General features: G+C 36.0%; 1 protein-coding gene across 14 annotated transcripts in view; it reads left to right on the top strand.

Annotated features, from left to right (window-relative positions):
* Positions 1-17,922, top strand: part of FRY (FRY microtubule binding protein) — a 227,915-nt gene that overhangs the window by 118,795 nt on the left and 91,198 nt on the right. For all 14 annotated transcript variants that reach the window (XM_039718372.1, XM_039718370.1, XM_039718373.1 and 11 more), the window contains 11 exons: positions 1,577-1,716; positions 3,662-3,752; positions 4,126-4,205; positions 4,322-4,402; positions 5,940-6,108; positions 8,463-8,555; positions 8,651-8,749; positions 11,317-11,418; positions 14,682-14,785; positions 15,239-15,347; positions 16,280-16,366. In XM_039718372.1, the coding sequence (XP_039574306.1) occupies positions 1,577-1,716; positions 3,662-3,752; positions 4,126-4,205; positions 4,322-4,402; positions 5,940-6,108; positions 8,463-8,555; positions 8,651-8,749; positions 11,317-11,418; positions 14,682-14,785; positions 15,239-15,347; positions 16,280-16,366 (1,155 nt within the window). The remainder of the gene's footprint in view (positions 1-1,576; positions 1,717-3,661; positions 3,753-4,125; positions 4,206-4,321; positions 4,403-5,939; positions 6,109-8,462; positions 8,556-8,650; positions 8,750-11,316; positions 11,419-14,681; positions 14,786-15,238; positions 15,348-16,279; positions 16,367-17,922) is intronic.

The raw sequence follows: 17,922 nt of genomic DNA, 5'->3' as shown, positions 1-17,922 counted from the left end.
TCTTCCATAGCAACTTGTTTCATATTCCAGGTCACAAAATCTATTGCAAAGACTAGATAGAAAGTTTTCCTAAAATACTACTTTTATGGAATCTTTTAATTTATCAGGGGCAGTTGTTATATCTTTCTAATGCAGCATGTTTAATTTTAGGCCATAATACCTGAGTAATTCGCCTCAAATTGTCTCATTAACTTTAGTCCACAATGTTACTGTGAATTAGTTAAATCCTGAGGCTGAAAAACTACAAAAGAGATTCAGAGTTACTCATCTAGACTGATTGTGATCCACAAAAGTTCTCAGTTAAGGCTATAGTAATTTTTGGCAATGCTTGCTCTGCCAATTTTGCTCTTGTCTTAGTCACAGCATTCACACAAGTTTGGTGTTACATGAGACATTAAACCCTATTGTTTTTCCACAAGCATTGAAATGTGCTGGTTTAAGCAGGTGGATAAACCTGACAGTTAATTACATAATCAGTGTACTTAGCATGTAGTACACACTTCAGCTCTTCACTCCTGATACTTAGCACTTCGCAGGATCAAGCCCTGCATGATCTTGAGGTGGTCAAAAATCTCCAGATCACTAATTTCTTCCCTATTTTAAATAGTTGGTTTTTATTTTCTTAGAATGTGCACAAATGCTGTAGCTGTGAACATTCAGTTGCAATACGTGTATTATCCTCTTGTATAATAATGGGGGTTTATGGTTTCCTATAGTAGAATGTTAAAGTCACAGTTCAGGCCAACATGCTCATTAACATTTCTGTAATTGGTGACACAGTTAATACTGAGTGAGCAGTAATCTTCTTATCCAGTATGTCACTAGAGCTGCTTAATCAGTAACCTTTAAGGAATAATTCTAAACAATGTTTTATTTGTGCCCATAAAGATACAATAAACTCTAAACATTTTCCTATATATAAAAGAGAAGTTTTCAGGTTTTTTTCTAGGTTTTCAGGTGTGGGAGCCTATGAGTAAGATACATCCATTGATTAAAATTATTGCAGAACTTGTGGTGTTTCTCAATATATTCGGAGTTTCAAGGGGAGTGTCCAGCAGTCATCTGTAATCTCTGGAGAGAGTACCTCTTATTCATTACTTTTTCTTTCTTTACAATCAGTTTGAACTCAAATCAAGGTTGTGTGACAAATCAAAATAACCTGCTTGAAGAACTAGATGATTTTCTGGCATGTTGAAAGATGTTAAACATGATTTTAATGCATTTTAATGCATTAAATGCATCAATATAACGACTCTATCAACATACACTTGGTGTTGCATTTCTGTTTGTGTTTAATAGAACCATAGATTCATTTAGGTTGGAAAAGACTTTTGATATCATCAAGTTCAACCACAAACCCAACACTGCCAGCTCTAAACACTAAACCGTGTTCCTATATGCCAGGTCCACACATCTTTTAAAGACAGGAAATGCAGAACATTAAGTCACTGCTTGTACCATAGTTCTCAAAAAATGGATGAAAACAAGAAAGAACCATTGGATTAGTACTCTTTTTAAGGAGGAGAGAAAACTTGAACAGCATTTCATTTGTTGATTCGTTGTGTTTTCCCTGCAGGTTATAAGCTCAATGAGCTCACTTTCAGAATATTGTCTACCCTCTATCCTGCGCACTTTGTTTGATTGGTATAAAAGGCAGAATGGCATAGAAGACGAATCTCATGAGTACAGACCAAGAACAAGCACTAAATCCAAAAGGTATGATTTTGAATATGTGTAATTGATAAATTCTAAGGTTAAGCGTGTTACATTTCACCATCAGCTTTTGTGAGGTAACAGTTGCTTGAAAATTGTATCATTTTTCTGCTTGTTCCTGGAACTCCTTCTCTTGGCTTCTTGATGGATGGAATAATTGTGTCTTTCACATTATGCTCCTCATAGTTCAAACATAACAGTGCTGTTGTAATTGCCTTACAGATATTTTGGATGCTTTCATATTTAAATACCAGTTTATATAAACTGTATTTACTCAAGTGATTGAGCAATAATTCTGTGCCACTTGGAAGAAATTTTCTTATATAGCATTCTTCTTACCTATAAAAAATTTACATATACCTACCCTCAATCTGAAAACTTGAGAATCAGTCAGAGAGTTTTAGCAACATACTTCTTAAAAATAACAAACACACAAAAATAATGATGTCGGTAGTTTCTCAGTGATAAGGCAGCAAACTGACCTTGGTTATATTGAGGTCTGGCAGTGTGGTTCAGGTATATTCTTCAAACTCTGAGGTTTTTCTGAATGCTTCAGTACTACATTTACATGCTCCAATGAAACAGCAGGAGAATCAACACTGTCAGACCTGGTGTTCAGAAATGCATAGGCAATTCTTCACATTGGTATTTTATTATAACCCAGTACCTACAAAAGGCAGTAGTTGCTGGAACAAAGGGGTGGGGGCTAGGTTTAAATACCAAGGTAGAAATTAACCTGAATTAAACTTCTTATGGAAGTAGAAGTGGGCAGTATGAAGACTCAGTTCATTGATAAGATGTCTGCTTTTGGGTGAGATGAATCCTTGCCTTGAATTGCTTCTTTCTCCCAACTTGTTCCACGACTACCTGCTCATAAATAACTGTCTTCAGGAACTCCACCCAAAATTTTGCTGAAAGTCAGTTTAGCAGTGAAACAAGACCACTCTGTCAATTGGTGGTGTTACATAAGGAATGTATAACGAGTCCTTTCTCCAGTTAATGTAAAACCAAAGGAAACCAAAATGCAAATGAGTTGCTTCATCACTGATCAAGTTGTACTCTCAAATGCCTGTTTTATTACAAACACATAAGTACAATTGAAATCACTAAAACTCTAAATGTTTATAGGAATTATGCCAAATCTACACAAAAATCTCACTGGAATCATGTTGAATGCTTCAAGTGGGCAGCAGAACTGGTTTTTTAATGTTTAATTTTACAAAAAGTACTGTATATTGCATGTTGTCTTTTCAGTACACTTCGAAAATTTAATCAGTTGATTGAAATAGGTGGTTTTTTGGTATTTTAATTGGAAGCTATTCACCTTAGACTTTTACTCCTTTGTGTTGTTCTGTACAAGAAATGTGTTTGAAAAGTTTGACAAGTGTTGCCAAAGTTAAAAAAATAACATTGCAACAGTTTTTAAGGGATAATACAGTTTGGTTGTGAATTCTCCACTGGTACTTTTAAGGCAGTTGTCAAAATTCATGACAAGTCTAAATATGAATTTGATAGCACAGTGGTACATTTGCCTCCAAAGTGTAATTAAGAATGGTCTAAATGGTGTCATCAGCAAGAAATTTGAAATTTAATCCATTTGTTGGAATACAGAATACACAAGTTTCCTTGGGTTTGGTTTTTGGTTTTGGTTTTTTGTTTTGTTTTTTTTAAATTGTTGTGGATCTTTAACTGGAAGAAAAAAAGAGGGAAGAAATGGATAGGTGATATTTAAGCATTTGAAAGAACGTCACAGTAACAAGTTAGATTTTTAGTCTGCTTATCTCAGATTTTAAGAGCATAACTCTACATTACTTTCTGAAATGCTGGACTGCAGTTTAAAAGGTAGAACACAATTTCCTGTTACCTGTATTTGTGTAATTGAAGAAGGCATATAATATGAATTATGACACTTCTCAAAAATATTGTGTTTCTTGCTTTGATTTTGCAGTGATGAACAGCAGAGGGACTATTTAATGGAGAGAAGAGATCTGGCTATTGATTTTATTTTTTCTTTAGTATTAATAGAAGTTTTGAAACAGGTAGGAGTTCTTAAATTATCCATTTTCTAATAAATTATGGACATTACCAATACAAATGAATTTTGGGATTCTTCTTTCTGATTGCATCTTTAAGATTATAACAAAACAATGAAATACATCCTGCATGCCTCTTCACTGCAGTCTTTCTTGCACCTGTATGATACATAGCATTCTGTGCTCATACAGACCTTACTTTGCCATGTCTTTGGAGCTAAAGCATTTATCTTCAAAACTAAATAAACATAGAAAGGCTGGCTCATTTTAGCTATTTTGTTAGCTACATGCTATTTTAACTGATATATTTCTGAATGGGTGGTATCCCTGAGTAATGCTAGCACATGTGTACTTGTTATATTTTATTTTATGTTTCCAGATTCCACTTCATCCTGTAATAGACAGTTTGGTAAATGATGTTATTAACTTGGCTTTCAAGCACTTTAAGTACAAAGAAGGGTAAGGCTCTTTTTCATGCAAAAATTCTATTTAAAAGATACTTCCTTATTTTTGTAATAGTTGTGGTTTAAACAATATGTTTTCTCAGCTGAGAATTCTTTCTTGTGTCTTGCTAGGTACCTTGGTCCTAACACTGGGAATATGCACATTGTTGCAGATTTGTATGCAGAAGTAATAGGTGTTCTAGCTCAAGCAAAGTAAGAAAAATTCAGTATATTATTTCCTCCATAAATATGACAAAGTCTACTTTCTTAGCATGTGAATATTCTGATTTTCTCACTTTCTTTAAGTATTCTGTAGAAATAAGTCATTTCAGTTCCTTGGCCTTCTATTTATCCAGATGTTCTAGAACATAGGCCTCTAGGGAATCACAGGCTTTCTGCATCTAGTCCACTGATACTGAATAAATTCAACTCAACTACAGCAGCATTATTTTTCCTATCTCAGCAATGACGTCTGTAGAAAGCCCAAAGGGCTGGAGAGAGCTATTTTAACTCATTTTTTTGTAGATGTTATTTTTTCTTTAGCTGGGCAAACCTATAAATGGCTGTGCTATCCTCCTGCATAGCAACAATGTTAAGGCTCTCTGCGGCTATTTCAGCTCAGAACTTAATGCATCTGATTCTGAACCCTTCATCCTTCTTAGAAGAGATGACATAAAACATTTTGTGGGTCAGATCTTAAATTTTGAATCTGAAAACAGTCAAACTCAGGATCTCATGTACCCAGTATAGCATCTCATTGTATGCTTAAACCACAAACTAAGCAGAGGATGAATTTTCCTGCCCTGATGTAATGTTCTCTGTCTCATGACACTTTGGTGTGGCTGAGGGCAAGTTTCAGCTCTACAAAACCAGTCAGTTTGGCTCGATGTGGCTAAAACAGTTTGAGATTCTGGAAATCATATAAATTGGGCCTCTAAATTGTCTGGGTCAAATGCAGAAGTTGCATCTGGATCCAAAGCTTCAAGTTGACTGTCAAAGTTTTGGAGGGCCTTGTTAAGATGTTTCTGTAACTGAAGGGCTTCTTCCTGCTAATCTGTTTCAGTTCACTTGGTTGTCTATCAAAGGGGATAACAAAAGGTTGTTACATGCTACACCCACCAAGACAATTACAATCTATCCATTTTGTCTCAAAAAGGGCAGGAGGTCCTGTTGGATACTCTTTCCATGTATCATTTGTATGGACAATGAAGTTGTCTCCAATGACACCTTCAATAGGTTTGTGGGGGAGACCAAAAATTATCAGAGAGCCCTCTACCCCAAGTTATTGTAGTTGTTAACGCTTAAGTGTTACTGTAATGGCTATTAGGGGAAAAAACTGAAGGGACAAACTGCCTATTTGAATAATTTCAGGGTTATAGTATAAACATTTTCTTTTGAAAATATTACATGTACTTGCAAGATAGCTATCTTCCATCATGGATTTTTGAAAAACATTTGAAGGGGTTATTCACATGGCATTGTTATTCTTATGTAAAAGGGATGCATGGTAATAAAATTATTTGAAATATGTAGTTATCTAGAAGGACTAAGATCAGGCTGTATGCTTCCTTCTCTGAGTTTATTAGAAGTGAAAGAAAGCTAAAAGAAATCTATTCAAATACTGAGCAAAATGATACTTTTAAACAACCTAAGTTTTATCTTCTTTAGGTTTTTCCCAATTTATATACCTTACAATACATTTCAAAGAATGATTTTGAACTTTTTGAAACTAACCAATCTGAATTCATAGATTTCCTGCTGTAAAGAAGAAATTTATGGCAGAGCTAAAAGAGTTGCGGCATAAAGAACAAAGCCCGTACGTAGTTCAAAGCATTATCAGTCTTATCATGGGAATGAAATTCTTTCGCATCAAGATGTATCCTGTGGAGGACTTTGAAGCTTCTCTTCAGTTTATGCAGGTAAAATTCTTAAGTACATAGCTGTGGTTTCCCAGACTTTTCTGAATGGGCTAGCCTTTATTTTCCATGTAATATTCTAGTGGATTTTCCATATCTCATTTCCACATAAACCTACACGCAGCTACTTTCTGCTTGTTCTGAGCCCCTCAGTGCTCTGGTTTCTGGAGTGTGTCATCCCATACCAACTTTTCATCAGTCATACACCTCTAGTCCCTAGACCACGCCCTCCAGCTAGAAGAAGTTTTGTTCTGTAGACCCCAGCCCTTGCACCCCACTATCCCACAGCTGTCCCTTGCCCTTTGTCCATGCCTAGCTGTGTCTCCCTAGCTGATCACTGCCTCCAAAATGAATCTTCCAATACTCACACAGTTGCCAGAAAAGAGAGAAACTTCTAATGGAGGAAAACACTGAGGAAGAGACAGAGAATTGAGGCAAAACCTGGATCAAATTTCCTTTGGACATGTTGGCTCCTTCTACCACACCTTCACCCTGCTTGCGGTAGAGTGCATTCTGTACCCTCCTGATTTAAAAGTCACTAGTACAGAACATAGTTGGACTACAATGAATGCTTTAAATTAAAAGATTACATAATTTTGTAAAAGGCAAGAAATTACTTCATGTTTCAGAGTCCTTGCTGGTAATGTATAATTGGTTTTGTTCCCACCAGCAGGTCTCTTTAGCTTAATCTTTCTATTCCCCTTTTTTTTCTTGGGATCACCCGCATGGTTACATGCTTTGTACCCACTCATCCAGTAAAATAAATATTTTATATAAACCTCCATGTAAAGTTTAGTGTATAGATGGTGTAAATGGAGAAAAAAATCAATGTTAGATGCCCACAAGTAAGGATTTGGCATTGAAATACAAATATAAGCATACAGACACACTGAGCTTTTTCTTTGAAGTCCTGAACAGGAAGCACATTCTATTTCAGCTTTGCACTATATTCTAAATCATATTTAATTGCATATTTAAGACATATTTGACCACACAGAAACAGGTAAATTTTTTTCCTACCTTACTCTTAATTATGTAGACATATACTAGTATGTGTCAACTTAGTTTAAGTTATCAAGAGCTGGCAAAATACCAAACTAATGTATGTTCAGTACACTTGACTTGATCAGTGAATGGGGTTGTGGCTCAGCTTTATCCAGAGTTCACTACTATTAAAATCTGTGGTAAAAATCCTAAACAGTAAAACTGAAATTTGGATCTCTACCTTCCCCTGCTACAATATCTCAGTACTAAATGAATTCTTATATTTACTACTCTGCATCATAAGATGCATTTGTACATGTGGGAGAACCTCGTTTGCTCAGTTTGGTGAAGTATATTTCAGCTCTTTGGGCAGTTTGTCTGTTTGAGGATCTCCATGCAGTGTTTCACCTAAAACCTGTCACACAGTGCTGCTGTAGTAGAGAGACACACTTTCAGAGGGTCAGCTAATTTCAGGAGTGAGCTTCAGAAGAGCCTGTCTTCCCCCAGAGAGTGCAGAAGCACCTCAGGAAGGCTGGCTAGACTGACTGTAGACATGTGTTGTATAATCCTGTTAGCACACAGGAAAAAATATGTATGTTAGGAGGTTTCAACTGCTCTGCATGACTGTGAAGGAAAAATGGTCAGTGGGGACCTTACTCATACAGTGAGGGGCTGTTTGGGCCTTGAACCCAGAGAAGAAGTAACTGGGGCAATAGGATTTGTCATCCTCAGAGAAGTTGTACACACAAGTGGGTGGATGCTTATCTCCCCTCCCTCACTTCCTGAGCAACACAGCTGTCTGGAGAGTAGTTCACTGCATGTTTAGGACAAAGTCTGTTTTTATTTTTTTCTTAATCCCCAGATGCAGGCTGGAAATTGTCCTCACATAGCACAGTTCAATATTGACCCTCAATATGCAACAAATCCTAGCAATTAAATTCATCCAAAAATATTTACAATAACATTGTTCATTGCCCTGTGTGTCTTAACCAGAGAATTACATTCTTTTCTGGCCTCTCAAAGCATTGTGTGAAGCAGTCCATGTTGACTATTAGTTTTGCTCCTGAAGATAGACACAGGTCGTGAGGTCAGCCCCTGAGTCCAACTCAATTTCTAGTCCAAAACACCACCAGGCACAGCTGGAGTCAGTGGAGACTTTCTGGATTAGAGTAACAGCTCCTTGATCTTGACTTATGTCCTGCTTTCTGCTTGCTGCAAAATGCAGATTTAGAAGTTAAGAGGCAAATGTTTTCAGTGGGATTTGCAGGATAAAAATAGTCACTGACATGTGATTTACATTCAGCAAACATTCAGAGGTCTTTATTCCAGCTGATATACAATTTATGTTTCTTGTATTTTTTTTTTTCATTTAGGAATGTGCACATTATTTCCTTGAAGTTAAAGACAAAGATATCAAGCATGCACTGGCAGGACTGTTTGTTGAAATTCTAGTCCCTGTAGCTGCTGTAAGTTTATTTTTAATGTTGTTTGCATAATTTTTTTTAATTAGATAAAACAGCTTGTGAAATAGTTTTTTTACTGACATGAAATTTTATTTCAGGCTGTTAAAAATGAAGTGAATGTCCCCTGTCTGAGGAACTTTGTTGAAAGCCTGTATGATACAACGCTTGAACTTTCATCACGAAAGAAACACTCATTGGTTAGTAACTCTAAGAAGCAGAGATTAAAATTTATTGTCACAAATATTTCTGAGCAAGACTCTTGGGAAATTGCAAAATGTTTTATTTGCATTTGACTATAACCAATACATTTCTATTTGCAGGGAAGATGATTGTGTTTCCAGAAAATAACTGTACTTATTTTACTGATAAAATAATCTAAATTTGTCTGAATCAAATATGTTGTCAGCTTCTGGTTCTGTGATTATTAAATGGTTAGGTTTTCTCATAGTTGTTACATGTAAACATTAGGAGAAGAGGAGAAAGAATAGAGTTCACTTCTTGTCAAGCGAGAACAAATGAGGCATGTGGGAACAGCTCTTTCATGGGGCTTAAATAATACATTGTAGGAAGGAAAAAATTTATAACACATGCCCTTTTAAATCCATAACTTGTCTAGTGTGTAGCTCCCTATTTCATTTTTTTTCATGTGAGATGAACAGTGGCACTGCAGTGTATTTTTGGAATCATGAGTTGATCTGAATTAAAAGAGGATCTGAGTCAGTTTGATGCTGGCTGCCTTAAGCACTCTGTCTCTCCAACTGGGTCAGCGCCTGTCAGCAGTGTGGCATTAGCTAATCCATTTTGAAGTCTTGGACCTTTTAAGTAAAGAAAGTTTGTCATTTGTCCTCCCTCATTCTAGGGAAAAGTCAAAAAGACTTCTCCATTTCCAGTTCTTTCAGCAAATTCTGGTCACTGGCGCTAGCGAAACTGCTGGGAGGACTGCAGGAGTGTGCTGGAGCTCTCTGCCTGTTACAACATTCCCAGGAGACAGGCAGAGCATCCCCTGGGGTGCAGTCCTGATCCAATTTAAATCAGTGGGAGGCTTGAGATGGATTTCTGATTTCTCTTTGCTTGCATTTGTGTGGCTCTGTTCCACTCTATTGAGTTAATAAAACCTTGTTGGAACTGCAGCAGGGTAGAGCTTTTCTGTACAGTTTTTACATTAAATAGCACTTCCCAAACTGTGGCCATACTTGCCAAAGTCAATACTACATTCTTGAGAAAGGATTGCACAGCTGGGCCTTTGCATTTGATTGCTTGTCTACACATACCACACTGGAGGCTACATAGTTAAAAGTGACAAAATAGAATAGATTCTCGTGAGGGTGTGATTAGAAATACAAACATTGCGCGGAGGAGGAGGAGGAGGGGAAAGGCAAACAGTTGACAGAAATAGCTGCAGTGCATATTTCCAGACTTCCAGGAAGAAAGCACACTCCTTAAAGTCTGAACTGGACCAAGAGCAGTGTTTGATGAATCCATGCACTCACTGTACACACAGGATGGGGGAAGTCATCTCGCTTCATTTTCTATCTAAAAGTACTTCGTATGAGCTAGTCATTAAAGTTCACTTGGTAGTGAATTAGGAAATTCCAGGAGATGGTTCATCTTCCCTCCTAGGGATCTTCCTTAGGATGGGTTGTAACACTCTTGGAATGTTACAAAACTCTGTGATCCAATCAAGCACTCAACTGTATAGTAAGAAAGTCTTCTGTAAGAAGACTTCAGTTATCCTGTCCCGTATGTATTTTGGAGATTACGATTATAAAAACTAAAATTAATGTGCATGTGCCATTTGTTCAAGAAATTAACCTAGATAGGGACAGTTTATGTTACATGTTACTGGAACAGTAACTGAGATTTAGAATGTGTTTATACTTTGAGCTGTAACTGAAGTTAGAATTTAGAGGTAATTTTTAAAATAATTCATCTTAAAGTGAATGTTACCTTATTTTTTACTAACACCTTTTATGTCCTGACTGGATTTATTAACATTACAGCTGAAACCTTAGTCTTCTTGAAATAGCAGAGTCAGTTTCCAAATCATTAGGTGCATTTTAGCTCATTTTTTAGTGTATTGTTTACAAGTGTTAAAGTGTTGACAAAAAGACTAGTTTCCGATATTGCAGCTTCTATATTCTGCTTTACTTCCTTTTTTTTTTTTTCGCTTCACAAGCTGTACCCAGCAGATTCAGGCATTCCCTTTATTTTAACACAATTCTTTGAGGTGTCTCGCTGTAAATATTGTGACTGCAGATTTTGAGGAGTAATAGTCCTCTGATTCACAAGTTCCAACAATCTCTGTGGGTCCTGTTGTTATAATAATAAAGTTTAGTTATTTCCATGTTTTTATTTCTCCGTAAACTGGCGGAACTTAGCCCTGAGAGCCTGTAAAATTGTGCCCTATCTTAAACTGCTATGAGTACACATGTGGTTGGTTTTAGTTCATCCTTGAAAGGTATCTGTAACAGCTTTAGAGAAGGCTCCTTTTGAATAGCACTGCTTACTAATGAGTTTATGTTGGCCAACTTCGATTGCACAAAACGGAGGGGTTAGAACTTCAAGTTTACTTCAAGTTTCAAGTAGCTCTATTAAGTCAGTTTTGTGTTGTGTAGACATTGCTTACTAATGAGTTTATGTTGGCCAACTTGGATTGCACAAAACGGAGGGGTTAGAGCTTCAAGTTTGCAGTAGCTCTATTAAGGCAGTTTTGTGTTGTGTAGACACGCAAATAACACTATATTGACATCCATTTCCTGTTTAGGCTTTGTACCCCCTGGTAACATGCCTGCTTTGTGTCAGTCAGAAGCAGTTCTTTTTAAACAGATGGCATATTTTCCTCAACAACTGCCTTTCCAATCTCAAGGTTAGTATCTCTTGGTTTTAATATTGTATCAGAGTTCAGTATACACTGTTGATCTGTTGCATAACCTTTTTAGGTAAATGTGCTGAGTTATTGCTATTATCTGACTCCATACGTAACTTTATTCCTGACAGTACAAGTTCTTTAGCTGTCCAGGTTTTTTAATAGCAAAAAAGTATTCTTGGGCCTAGTTTGAATTTCTGCTCTTCATCTAACTCAAACCAAGACTGAGTCAAGCACCTGTGAAACAGAAGAAATTGCTGATGGAAGTTAATAGGCTGAGTGACATACCAAAGCTGAGCAAGTAGTAACTTGCTTTTTTCACATAAGCATTGGAAACAAAGAACTTGTTATTGTTTTTCCAGAATGGAAGGACTTGCAGGACGCTGATTCCATTGCTTGTTTCACTTGTGTTAAGTGTTTGCGTTACAAAAACCCTGAACTGTTTCAAGTGTTTTCCTCCATGTAGCCCTTCTTATTCCCTTGCCATAAGTTAGATCTTTGAGGTTTAAGGTTAGTTTTCCACTGCAATCTGCTGTGGTTCCCAGGCTGCACGTAGTGTTCAGTGCACATGTGCTAGTTATTGCTGCTCCTCCACGTGCCTTTTACTTTTGCAACAACTCATGTCCCATGTCCTGCTAAAACTGCATCCCTGTGTAAGGATGGTCCTGTGCCCACCTGAAAAGGGCAATATAAGAAGCACAGTGAAGTGTTAGAGCAAATGAAGGGCCTCTCAACTGTGTCTTGATGGACCAGTGGTTAGGAGGCTTCTGCTAGCTGCACACTTCAAACTTCACACAAACTTCACATTTCAGCCACTTTCTCAGTTCAGAGGCAAATAGCTGTTCTCCAAAACTTGAGTTCTCATGCTTATCAAAAAGGTATGTATTACATCCTTTTTTGCTGTTGCTTTCTGGTTGTGCTTCCGCTCTGTCTTAATGAAACAATTTGTATTGACTCTTTTCATATGCATCCTAATGTTAGAATAGCTCTTCAGAGTGTTCAGTCTGTCTGAAGATTTCTTTCTGCCAGTACTTGGATACCTTCTCTTTCAGTGAAGATGCATTAGAATCTTACCTGCAAAGAAATTCAGAAAATAACGTTATTGTTATTGAAACTAATTTTATGGGGTTTTATGCAACTGTACAAGCTTCAGAAAAAGCAAAGACAGATGGGAATATATTTTTTTTTCTGAAAATTAAGGAGATCCTGACAAATAATTTGAAACCATCAGAGAAAATATAAGAAAAGTTGGTCCTATCTTACTGATTGAAAATAAAATTGGAATTTATCTTGCAATCTGTAATTCATTGATATATTCTTCAATTTATAGGGCACTCAGATTAATGTGGTGACACTAATTCAATCTTTACTTTGGGGAGAAAGTAAAGTAGCTGAATATGTGGCTAAAGTAAGAAAGTGGTTGGCCACTCCTTCCCAGTACAGAGATGCCCCAACCATTGAAACAATCTTTTCACCAGACAGTCTGGCACCTCAAAACCCAAGCCAAACTCACACAGCTGGAGGAAAAGCTGGAATTCCATCTGTAAGAGGGAGAGTTGTACACATCAACACCATGAGCTTGAACAGATCTTGCTCATGCATATGCCCTTAAGGTCCCTGGATGTATGTTGGGTTTTTTATCATCTTCCTCTTCATCCTGTTTCTGCCATGCAGTTTACTAATCTGACAAAAAACTGGTCTACTAGTTTTTGAAAACTCCTATGATACTGGTCTCAGCCCTTTTCTCCTCCCTCTTTCTCAATGGCCCTCACAGCTAAGTACATCATCACTGGGCTGTTTGACATTTGCTAACAGATAGCTTCCTCCTCTGCTACACAGCTTCTTGTTACTTTAATTCAGTTAGCCACAGCCTGCTGTTTTCTTGAAAGCTTTGGAATAAGAATAAATTTTGAAAAATGTACTTCATCGCCTGTTGAAGAAATAAAATTTCTTGGGTCTGAATTGTACAGACATGATTATACCTGATGAAAAACGTAAGAATAAATTTTGAAAAATGTACTTCATCGCCTGTTGAAGAAATAAAATTCTTGGGTCTGAATTGTACAGGGACTGACATGATTATACCTGAAAAACAGATTGGAAGTAAACAGGTTAATAAACAAATAGGTTGTAACTAATTTTATTATTTTTAAATCCTGCAGAGATTAATATGCCAAGTAAAGTTTGACATTCCTTTTATTATTTATTCTAAGCATGTGTGACAACCATTGTATGCTGCTATAATAAACAAAAAAAATTTATTCAGTTTTCTGTCTATATAAAACTTTGTTGCATAAAATGTGTTGTCAAGGAGTTAAATGGAAATCGGGCCCCAAAACCAGTGTTTCTGTTCCTAAGCTTGTCACAGATGCCATGTTGAAAGTTGAAGTCATCTCCCATATCACTGGCAAATTGTCTTCCCATCATTTTGCAGGACCCAGAGCCATACACATTCAGGAATTTCTGATGGCATCAGTTGCAGTTTCTTTGATCAAACCGCAGTCTTTGATCTGTGTCTCAACATTTGTCTGCTGAAAATATCTCAGATTTTTGCCATGGAGATTTGCCCTGTGGGCCAGGCAAACTTTATCTCAGGTCAAAGTGTACTGGACTCCTGCAAAGTTTAACCCAGAGATGACTCAGAGTGTGGGAGACCATCTGATTGGACTGCACTTACTTGTTTTTTACTCAGACAACCCCTGTAAGTGCCACAGAAACAGAAAACTGCATATGACTGAAGAGATCCAAAGACAATCCTGTACTAGTTTCTAAAAATAAACAGCAATCCAGACAGATAAACCAATTCAGTCCAGCTGATCACAGATGCCATGTTAATTAGGCCTGACTAAGCATCCATAGATTTTTGTCCTTTCACTTTTGAGTATGTGTGGTACATTCTCTTATCTGTTCTTTGTACCAAGCCTCCACCATAAAGCAACAACTTTTGAGTTTACGTAATCTACTGAATAGGACTTTTTCTTTTCATAGTCAAATTGTGGGGGTTTTCAAACAGAGATTTTAAATTGTAACATTTATATAATTTAACTGACTTGATACTTGGGTTTTTCAACAACTTAAGTAATAACAGAAGCAGGTTGGATGCATGAGCATCCTACAGCTACAGGAATGGAGCTCTGAGCAGTTGTGAGGCTCTTTTTTTTTGTAGTTTCATTATCAAGATGCTGAACCTTGGTATCCATTAAGTGTAGAACTTCCGTGCTAATTAGTCCCTGAAGTTTTTCTTATGTAATATGTTTCTCTAGAATAAGGACCCAAAAATGGCTCGAGTTGCACTGGAATCTCTGTACAGACTACTGTGGGTTTACATGATCAGAATTAAATGTGAAAGCAACACAGCTACCCAAAGGTAAAGTGCTTTATTTGTAGTGAAAATCCATTGTAGAGTGGATGTTGCCAGTGAAGATGTTTTATGGTTCTCCTGAATTCCTTCAAATTGTACCTATTTCTGTTGTGAAATAAGAAACTCAGCTGTACAGAACAAAATATTCCCTCTTGTGGCACTGTCAGTTATTCTGTCACCTATGAAAATTGCTGTATAAATTGTGGAAAAATTAGAAGTTACTCCTTGTTCAGTGTAAGTTAAAAATACTTTTGTAGTGGCCATTGACTCGTTAATTTACTTTTCATGTAGTAATGAAATAAAATAATTACACTGAATTTGTACCAAAGAAACAGAACAAGACACCCCATTACATTTTCATTTCAAAGGAAGTTTTTTCTGGTCTTTCTAGATGGAGTGTCATGCTCAATGAAGGTCTGGGAAGTCCAAAAATGTCTCATGTTTATTTTTCTTTTGCAGTCGACTTATTACTATTGTCACAACCCTTTTCCCAAAAGGGTCCCGTGGTGTTGTGCCAAGAGATATGCCTCTAAACATATTTGTGAAGATAATACAGTTTATTGCACAGGTATGGGAGAGCCATGCATATATCTTTCCATATAATGAACAACTTCCTTTCCCAATAACAAATTAGCAGATAAGTAAACTTCTAATGATTGAATTTTTTGCCACCATGTTGACGTTATCTTTTAAGCAGGGAATGATAAAATTATAGACTGAGCTGGGGCAAACTTCTTTTGAATGACAGGTTTTGATTAACCTTATTTCATTGAAAATAGATTAAAATGTATTCACTTAACTCACAAATAATTTTTGTCAGTTTTTAAAATTTCCAGTAAGTAAAAAATGCATTTGTTGACACACTCAGTCAGTAAACTTCAGAATAATAGTCCATGTTTCGTTCTGGTACTGCATCATCCCTGGTGTATGGGACAATAAGTTGTGCTGCTGTCGAAGCAGGAAGTCAGATGTCAACCAAGTTCAGCATGGAGTTGACACATGTAGTTTTCATCTGTTCAAATGGGAACTGCTAAAATAGACTAACCTACAGTGCTGGGAGTTTCATCTCTTTTATGACTTAAATTCAGAAAATTTTCCCATTGAGCAAAGCACTTAAGCATGTACTTAAAGTCTCTGAATAGGAATGAAGAAAACAGATGCTTAAAATCTTCCCTTAACTGTGCCATCTGTGAACAAGCTCTTTTTATGTAAAATACTGTGTTAGTGCCATAATTACTGCCATTTAAATGAAATAATTAAAAGCTTTATTTCCAAAATGGATAATTTTCTATTTAAATGCTATACATTTTGGATTTTGTGAATATAAAGCATTGATAAAAGCTTAGATCTGATAATATGTTCTATGTACTTCTGAAAATCTATTTTACCATATATTTAAATAAACCCTGATTAAAATGGTCTTCAGCATTCTATAACCTTAATGAAAATAACTAACAGAAGTGTGCAGCTTACTGATTTGCAGTATTTTTGCTATTTTAGGAACGTTTAGATTTCGCAATGAAAGAAATTATCTTTGACTTCCTTTGTGTTGGAAAACCAGCAAAAGCTTTCAGTCTCAACCCTGAGGTATGATGTACATCTGTGCTTTTTTACTTTTTTTTTTTTCTTTTTTTTGGTTAGTATGCATTGCACTGTGCTATATTTACTTCCTGGTTACATTATAAGCATGCTTTCACCTTTGTTTTGTTTTCAGGCAAAATCTTGAATCTGATTTATTGGTAAAATGCATCTGTGAATTTCTAATTGTAAAATGTCACATTGTTTATGGCGTTCTGATGTTTTCTCAGTGCAGAATATCAAATGTGAACTGGTGCAAATGTATAAACAAAAAGAAAAATATAAATAAAACTACTGGTTGCAGTATGTCCTTATCAGCTGTATGTCTGCTGTTGTTACATGCAATGCCTTAAACTATTTTAATAAAACACTAATTTTTCTGTAATAATGTCAGTGTTTTTCAAAATAGTTTTATTGACTACATAATGCAAGAAAGCTTGAAAAAGAAAACACTAATAAAATTCTGCCACTCTGAGCAGCAAAACTCCACTGGTGTTGGTGTCATGAGTCAGCTTCCTAGTGCTTTTCCTAGAGAAAACAATCAGAAATTTGAAAAACTTTTTTAAAAATCAAAATATAAATAATTACTAAGAAAATAAAAAATTCTCTTAAGAATATATAATTCATTAAAATTTTGAAAATATTTTCCTTTGAGAATTAAGAAAAAATACAAAATTTGTGATCCTCTCATTAAACAAGTCTATATTTTCCTAGAGAAAACAATCAGAAATTTGAAAAACTTTTTTAAAAATCAAAATATAAATAATTACTAAGAAAATAAAAAATTCTCTTAAGAATATATAATTCATTAAAATTTTGAAAATATTTTCCTTTGAGAATTAAGAAAAAATACAAAATAATTTGTGATCCTCTCATAAAACAAGTCTATTTTAATCTTGCAGAACTAAACTGTTGTAGCTATTCACTAAGATCTTAAAATAGAGTGATTGCCTTGCACAAATTATATTTGCTAGAAAAATGTGGAAAAGTAGATTCAACTTTCTACTGTCAAAAGCAGGAAAAATGAAAGGCAAGCTTTACTTTGAACACAGCTTTCATCTTTCTGTAGCAGAGTAAAAAAGAATGAAACAGAATTTTTGAGCGGGCAGTCCTCACCATGCTCTGGGTCAGCCACCTGCAGCATTGACTGAGAAAGGTCCTACAAAGGACATTTTGTGATAGCCCAGCTGAGAGGGGGTGGACATAGCCCTTAGCTTCTTGTTAAATCAACATCTGAAATTTTATTGTTTCTCAACAACATTGCAATTCTGAAAATTAATACATTATATTGCCACTTTTTTATGTACGTGGACTTCAGCATTCTGAAAAAAAAATTCCCCATAGTCTGTGTAAATGCATCTCTGGGAGACTGTCAGTAGGACAGCCTATTAGTTTTTGGAACACATTCCAGAGAAATTGAAAACATTCTAGTCTTTCAATCACTGCAATGCAAAGCTTGCAAGTTTTCCTCTGGTGCATTCCCAGAAGGCATTCAAATCACTTAGATTCAGCTTCCTGATATTTTCACATTGTAGTTTTGGCATTGAGCATGATTCCAGACTTTT

The sequence above is a fragment of the Passer montanus genome, unplaced genomic scaffold (genome assembly GCF_014805655.1).
Source record: "Passer montanus isolate IOZ18808 unplaced genomic scaffold, ASM1480565v1 scaffold4, whole genome shotgun sequence".
In the NCBI taxonomy this organism is placed as follows: Eukaryota; Metazoa; Chordata; class Aves; order Passeriformes; family Passeridae; genus Passer; species Passer montanus.
Note: the sequence above shows the minus strand (reverse complement) of the source record. Positions and strands in the feature narration are given on the sequence as shown.